This window comes from Rutidosis leptorrhynchoides, chromosome 9, assembly GCF_046630445.1.
Source record: "Rutidosis leptorrhynchoides isolate AG116_Rl617_1_P2 chromosome 9, CSIRO_AGI_Rlap_v1, whole genome shotgun sequence".
In the NCBI taxonomy this organism is placed as follows: Eukaryota; Viridiplantae; Streptophyta; class Magnoliopsida; order Asterales; family Asteraceae; genus Rutidosis; species Rutidosis leptorrhynchoides.
In genome coordinates this window covers 264,521,024-264,529,463 of record NC_092341.1, presented here as the reverse complement: position 1 = coordinate 264,529,463, position 8,440 = coordinate 264,521,024, and the positions used below count along the sequence as shown (strand labels likewise).

General features: G+C 31.8%; 1 protein-coding gene across 1 annotated transcript; it reads right to left on the bottom strand.

The window, feature by feature from the left end:
* Positions 1-6,378: 6,378 nt before the first annotated feature.
* On the bottom strand, positions 6,379-7,803 carry LOC139865683 (probable galacturonosyltransferase-like 1). Its single transcript, XM_071853761.1, has one exon. The coding sequence runs from the start codon at positions 7,594-7,596 to the stop codon at positions 6,562-6,564; it is 1,035 nt and encodes a 344-aa protein (XP_071709862.1). The 5' UTR covers positions 7,597-7,803; the 3' UTR covers positions 6,379-6,561.
* Between the last annotated feature and the right edge of the window lie 637 nt (positions 7,804-8,440).

The following is an 8,440-nucleotide window of genomic DNA, read 5'->3' as shown; positions in this document are numbered from 1 at the left end:
TTTGACCCGACCAAAGTTTGACTTTTGTCAAACTTAACCAAATGATTATGCAATCTTTCTAACATGATTCTATACTTGTATCTTGCATGAAACTTGACAATTTGATTCACATGCTTTATAATCGAGTTGTAGCGAGCCATAGGACTAATTGAACATCTTTGACCTATCGTGTTTACCGTTATTGATACAACCTATATGTTTAGGTCAAGACTAGCTTTGTATTTGCACGCGTTTACTTGTTGAAGTACTTTATTACTCTTGCACTCAAGGTGAGATCATAATCCCACTTTTTACTCTTTTGAACTTACTTTTGGGATGAGAAAACATAAACGCTTCTTTTAACTAAGTGAACACAAGTACATGAAAACAAACATTCTACATACGAGTTTAGAACAAAATCCTCAATTCGATTATCATTAGTTACTCTTGCAGTGTGTAAGTGTAGGCGTGAACTTATGTTGTATGGCCATATGGGTTTGACAAACCCTCATCTCGGACGGTTCGCTACCGTCCACAGATGAAATATATTTTCGAGAAACAGTGTTGTTCTAGCACTATTAATGGGGTTCAACGGACGAAATGTTAAGCCTTGATAATTGGGTGCTCGTGAATATTAACTTTTAGAATGTACTACTATTTTATCAATGTTGCAAATCTTGTGGTTCGACTTACTTTTACTCTCTTACTTACTTAAACCTATGATTTCACCAACGTTTTCGTTGACAGATTTCTATGTTTTTCTCAGGTCTTTGAACGCTATGTGAAACATGCCTCCGCTCATTATTTGATACTTGCATTGGATGTCGAGTATACATGCATTTCATGGAGCGTCTTTTGACTTTCTTTAAAACTGTGTCGCATAGGTTTCACATGTAACTATAACTTTGTAACGTAACTTTTGGATGAACAATTCTTGTAAACTTTGAAACAATCTTTATTTTTGAAATGAATGCGACATATCTTTGGTCAAACGTCACGTTAAAGACCTATGACCACGCAACGGGACCTAAGTAGTCGACGCCGTCAATTGACGATTTGTCGGGGTCGCTACAAATTCATAGTCTTGCGCCAATATATATATATATATATATATATATATATATATATATATATATATATATATATACATATATTATTAATATTATTATATATATATATATATATATAATAATATTAATAATATATGTAGATTTAAAAATAAATTGATATTATATTATGTTGTTGAAGTTTCAATAGCTTCCGTATGAAAAATTTTGCACCGACTACCCGCTGAGTATAGAGCTGATAGTGATATGTGGACATACCGTGTCACGATTATATTATGGGCTACGATTGAGATGCATCTCCCAGATAGGGTATGCAGACACTTCGGATGGATTTAGGATATTCCGACGTCGGACTTGTTGTTCAGACCGCATCAGCATCAAACCATACACGCCACAACCCCTAGGTCAAGATCAAACATGGATATAAGGCTTACGACCCCGAATGTTTTGTACATCATTCATTGTAATGAACGAGCTAACAAGGTCTATATTGGTACGTTGGGGGTGGACACGAGTGCGAGTTACTTTTCGTAGTACTACGCGCGCACAATAATGGTAATACGTGATATTAAAAGAGCACAACCCGCTAACCAATATCGTGATTGGGGAACATAAGATAATCTTTATGTAAGTAACATGATTGTTTTATAGCATTTGTGTGAAATGAATTGGTTTTTATATTTGTTTACATTTACCTAATATGCAAGAAGAGGGTTTAACTAGGATAAGCGCGATGGTTGCAACTCAGCAAGATCTGGGTTTCCAGTACTATGGTACACAAAACTACCAATGGTCGTATTATGGTTTCCCTCAGCATACAAATCAAGGTCAATCCTCCAGTGCCACCCCGAGCCCGAACCTGTATATATACGATTATGGTTATGGTCGTACCCCTCAAAAAACTCCAAGGAACTCTCCTTTTCAAATGGGAGATATGGGAACTCCATCATATAGACACCAAACTCCAAGGAAATATCCGTTTGAAATGGCAGATATGAGAACTCAATCATATGTTCAGCGGAACTCTCCGTTCACGATGCCGGATATAGGAGGTCCATCATATGTTGATGAGAATCTACGTCATGCGGAGGATCTAGCAGCTGATGAGCCCGAGCCCCCACCGCAGTAATTCCGGAAGAGTGATCAGATTTTAAATCCACCGGAATGTGGTACCGGTGGACACAAACTTGGACATGGACATAGACGTTGATTGGGTGTATTTTTTACTTTAATGTTTGTAATAGTTAAGTTTTTTTTAATGATGACTTGTTCTTAATTTTTAAATTGGTAACATTTGTCCTTATTTATCATTTTACAGTCAAATTAATAAACTAACAATTTTATTACAAACATAAATAATAAAAACAAAAATAATAAAAATAATAAATAATAAATAATAAAAATAATGTTGTTAATAAACTAACACAAATATTAAAAATAAAAATAACATAGCAGATAAACCGGCGTTTGAAATGCTGGTTCGTGTGCTTTTAGGGCACGTGTAGCAAAAAGCCAAAGTAATGTTGCACGTCACTATAAACCAGCAAGCAAATGAAATTCTAGCTCTTTGTATTGCAATTTTCGAAGTTACTTGGTTGATATGATGTGAGGGGATGTTGTTAGGGTGAGTTGAGGGTGGGGAAACAGTGGTGTTGACGATAGTGATTTGGTGGTGGTGGCCGTAGGGAAAGGTTGAGGGTTAGGGGGCATTTTTGTTTCTATATAAATAAATGAAAAAAGTGAATATAATGATCTTGTACATAGAAGTTTATATGACGAACAACTTTAAATCTCATTATTTTGATATTATTCTTGTGAAATATTTTTTGATATACGTTATTAAATAATAATTTATGCAAAATAAATATTTCTTCTCAAGCTTTTTTTCATAAGTTTTATAAATTATGAATGACATCCTATTCAATATTACTTATTAATAAGGTTTAAGAAAATCTTTGTAAAATATGGATTAACTTGATTTTTTTTGTTTCGAACCAATGTTTAACTTGAAAAATGTTATCCAATAGTCAAAATGAATTTTATTTCGTATAAAAATCATCAAGATAAAATGATTTGGAGGTGTTTGTCAATCTTACATTTACAACATCATCATATCCACTTTCTAAATAAATAATTATATAGAGTAACTAGTTAGATCATAGTTGTAACATTAGCCCAATTACATAAACGGCGTGTAATCAATCCAATTAAGTACTTAGTGATGGCAAAAGCAAAGATGATTTTGCATTTTGAATTTTAGTGATCGATTGTTGCATATGTGACTACTCAATATTTATTTATTTATTAGTTTAATATTATTTTTAATTTAATCAAATTATGTATGACCATTTCCAACCGTGGCGATGATATTACAGACAGTTTGGCCAAAAAGTAAAATTCGACTGTGATTTGGCAATGTTAATTTCTGACATTTTTTAACCGTTGTGTCAGTTTTTTGTGTTAAATATTGCATATGGTGATGTAGTAAAATTCGATTGATAATGGAGTGAGAAAATATAAATTACTTATAAAAATATATATTTATTAAATTAGAAAAATTATTGATTGGTTGAAAAGCAAACTGACGAATTTTTTTTACTTTGGTCGTCCGACTGGCGCTCAAAACTAACGCCTTGTTAGGGTCCGGGAATTTTCATCATTTAAGTCCACATCATCTGACGGGAGAAACTAACAGAGGGTTGGAAATGGTATTACCTAAAAAAAAATTAAACAAAAGATTTTAATATATATATATATATATATATATATATATATATATATATATATATATATATATATATATATATATATATATATATAAGTAGTGTACATAAATCTAACAAAAGATTTTAATATTTTATGAAGATTAAAGAAACATGTAGAATGTTCGGTCACATTAAAATTATATACTTAAATATATTTTCTTAGTGAGATAAAAAAAAAATACTAGTACACAACTTGTCGAACGTTTTATCGTACTCTTTCATATCCCGGAATGAAAAAGGCATCGTTTCTAAAACTTCGGATGGTAAAGTCGAATGGGTGGATGATAGATCTCGAAAAGCATCTTCGGAGAAAGTCTACTTCGTTTCGGTTTAAGTTTTGGTTTTGTTTTTAGACGTTTAATTTATGTTGCGTTCCGCATCAGTTGATTTTTTTCTAGTTATGTGGGTTGTCACGATTTTAGTTACTGTATTGTGTTTATGGTTATCGTGCCATCCACCCTCGTTTTGATCCGCATCTGTATGTAGGTTCTTCATCTTCTGATGAATGTTCACACGCTTTATAGTAATTCTCTCTATATACTAAACCAGAAACCAGAAACTGCCTTACTATTCACTTACTATTCATCTAAAACGACCCATTTTGCGCTTTAACGACTTGTACGTTGCGCAAAGAGAAGTTGTTCCTACAAGGAGTACTGCACTATTCATATACAGTATTATTATTTTTTTTTAAAATTGTCCCTCTCATTCTCTCCTAAAAATTTTACTAAAAGACTGCATAAGAACGTTGACCCATTTTTTTTTTAAATTTAAACTAACTTTTAAAAAAAAAAACTATAAAGACTTTTTTAGCCCTTCTTTTTTTCCATACAATTTTTCCTACACTTTCACTAACAACAACTCCATCACATTGTCCAAAAATGTCTACAAAACGGCGCGTCAACCGCGACCGCAAAACACTAGTTTATACTAATCGTTATATTTAGGGAAAAAAAAGTACGTGATTTATACGTGTTACGTGTACAATGAGGCTTTATCATGCGCCAATAGTTGATTCAACGTATGCAGTGTTCCAATCAAGGTCGATGTTAACTTTTCATGCATCTCCCTTCCGGTCTATTTATAGTTGATCGTTACATTACATTTTATTTTTAATTTTTAATCTTTAATTTTAGTTTATTTTTCTGTTTTTAAAAGTAAAACATTTTGCACCTCAATTCCTTAAATACTCCGTGTCTCCGTATATCTATGTGTTAATTGATCGATTTTAATAATCTTTAATCAACGATATTAATTTATCCTTTTATCTGAACCCTTATCTAGACTACCCGAAGATAGTACGTACATTTGAAACTAAAACAAGTTCCATTACACCGACAAATTAAATTCGCTGCTAAAAATATCACTAGTAATAAATTTTTTTTTATAAATACACACATAAAGTTAACATATGACCCGTCGTAAATTGTTTTTCATAAGGAGTTTGATTGATATATTCATCAAGTATTTTGATAAATTCATCTAATCTATTGCTTGTGAATACAATACAATTTAAATATTTCTATGTATATATTTGATGAATTTAGAGAAAATGATACAAAAATTATCATTAGGGAATTTTGAGATCTTTTATTTTTAGAGACATGATAACAGCAAGAGTGGACCTTTGGTGGGGGATACGCAAACGCGGTATTTCACATGAACATGGTCCCATTAATTTACCTTCCAATCCAAGCTTTTTCTTCCAAAAAATAATAATATTATTATTATTTTCTTTATAAAAAATTATAGAAAGAGAATAAATTAGTTCTTTAGATAGTCAATTTGTCCGATTCACACTAGATCTTCAAACTTGTGTACGAAAGCTTGTTTATGTATGTTCAATTTGAAACACGTATTTTGACTTAATTTCACCTTACATAAGTTCAGTAATTATTATTGGTAAAAGTTTATTACTACGGAGTAGTAGTTTTTAAATTACACGAATGAATATGATCATTATGTTTTCCCACACAATTTGTAAAAAAACAGAAACGTACTCTCTAAATTTGAACTTCAGGTCTTTATTCAAACAAGATATTTAACATAAACATTCGAGTTGCCTAGCTCCTTGTTTTACATATATTAATAGGCTCAACAATCCTCCTGACAATATAGTACATGCTTTCAATTCGTTTAATCATTTTCTAGCATTTTTTTTTTTTTGGGTACAATATCAATATTCAATTGACATGATATTTGAAATTTGAATACGGAGTATATTTATACTCAGATATGTAATCTAATCAGGTTATATCGTAATCATTTCTGATTTTTTTCAGGTCATACAAAAGATGTTTATGAGATTTGAATGTGACACTTTTTTTGAGAATATTAACACCCTAAACTCAAGACTATTTCGAGATGATTATTCATTATCAAAGAGTAGCTACCATATATAACAATTATAACAAAAGGGCCGGGGCAATTACATATTACATAAAAGCTTGATAAGGGAACAAAGTTAAATTCATTTATCAGAAGATATATATAGCTAGTGTTGTAGTTGGACAAAAGTTATATATCTTACATTCGATTGATTTCATCTTTACAAACGTATATCTATCAATTATATCGTATAGTAACATTTAGTTTACATACAAAACATCCTTTCCCCAAAAATTACATATCGTCTTAACGATCACACAGACTCATTTATCATCATCAATGGATCGAATTTAACATATTTGTTATAGTATATTTAATCATATTTATATCATAAAAATTTGTTGTGAAAGTATTCTTGTACCTCAAGATTCAAGAACATTTGAAGTTTGCAAAAGATCATAAGGCGCCCAAAGTGCATCTAATGGACAAGCTTTATTTCCATCTAATCTAACCCATGGCTTACCTTTACCACTCCAATGTAACAAACTAACCGGACCGGGATGCAAATCACGACACAATCCTTCGAAATTGTCCCCACCTAACCCATGTTGGTTCCACCGGTGATCCACCGGAGCTATATTTCCGGCGAACACTAACAGAAAAGGCGGTAACGAGCCCAATTCATATATCCTCATTCTTTTTTGTAGTTCCATCCATTCGATTATTTTTCGAGTATAATCACCTTCTCTCCACCGGACTAAATCTATCACCATAACGCCCGTGTTGAAATAACACGCGTTGCGTTCAGCAAACGTTATAGATAAAGAAGGATTAGACCAAAAAGTTGGAGTGAAATAAGAGGTGAAGTTTGCGTTACAATATTCGGGAGCTGCGAGTACCTTTTTATCGTTTTCGTTACCAAAAGGTGTTTGGGATAATTTTGTAATGTCGTCTACTAGTATTAAGTCTGAGTCGAGGTACACGACTTTTTGGACACATGTAGGTAACAAGTCTGCGAGGTAGTTGCGCGCATAGTTTAGCGCGCAATCAAGCGCAGACCTGATGGAAGTTGAGATGAGGCCTAAAACGGCTGAATCATCGAATGTGTAGACGTGGAACCGGAGATATGGGAAGGAAGTTGATATGATTTGTTGGATGTTGTCGGTTCGTGCTGACGTGGATTCGACGAAATGGAACCGGATGTTTTCGGGGCAAGACGAGTGTTGTAGGACGGATAAGATTGCGGCCATTGATCCACGAAGGTAGTCGGAGTCGAGGGTCATTGCCACGTTTATTGCATTGGTAGAGCAAGTGTCTTGTGCTGATGGGCAGTTTGGTGAGTTGTAGAATTTGGGTGCTTCTTTAAAGCGAAGGGTGGTGGTGACGGCGGTGGTGGTGGGGAGGAGGAGGAGGAGGAAAAGAGTTGTTAATATGAGAGGGAAATTGGAAGAAGGCATTGAGTTATTGATGAAAGCATATGAAGAAGATGTGTTTTGTTTGTTTGTTTGTTTTGATAATTGGTTTATTTTTTTGTCCACTGATAAGTGGAAGATGATATGGTGTTTGGGATAGTTTGATGATTTATGCCTAAAAAGTGTTGAGAAATAGTACTATAGTAACTACTCAATCATTATATTTATGTATTATTTTTTATCTATAGTTATTTTAATTAATTAATTTGAAAAATGAAGTGAAAAGTTTTGATTGAAGTGTTTAAAGAACATGAATTATAAATTTGAGTTGTGTTAATGTAAGTTGCATGAAATAAAAGATGCTGTGGTTAAATGAAAGTGTAATGTTGATTAAAATAGTCTAGTTTATTTATTATTTACATATAAAAGAAGCACAGTAAAATGTAGTATTCTTTTGTTTAAAAAGTATCTTTTATTTTATTTTTATTTATTTATTTTTTAAATTATGTTAGATTTGAAATATTAGTTATGTTATTATATGTACAATAAATCTCACGAAATTTGTTGAAAAAAATAAATCCTCAAAAATAAAAAAATTTAAATAATCTTATCAGTTGATATTTAATAGTTATACTATTAAAAATTCATATATAAATATTAATATGAAAAGTTATTTTGAGACGTACTAATATATTACTTCATATGAATTTTGTTAACGTGTATTCATGTAAGTTATGTTAATGTTAAAGGGTATATGATTTTATTATAGGTTTTTTAATATTTCAAAATTTGTAATGATATAACATAAAAATTTAAATTTTGATCGAAGGAAGACCAATTAATTCTACATTTACAAAATTCTTAGTAAAATATCTTATAAAATAACGTG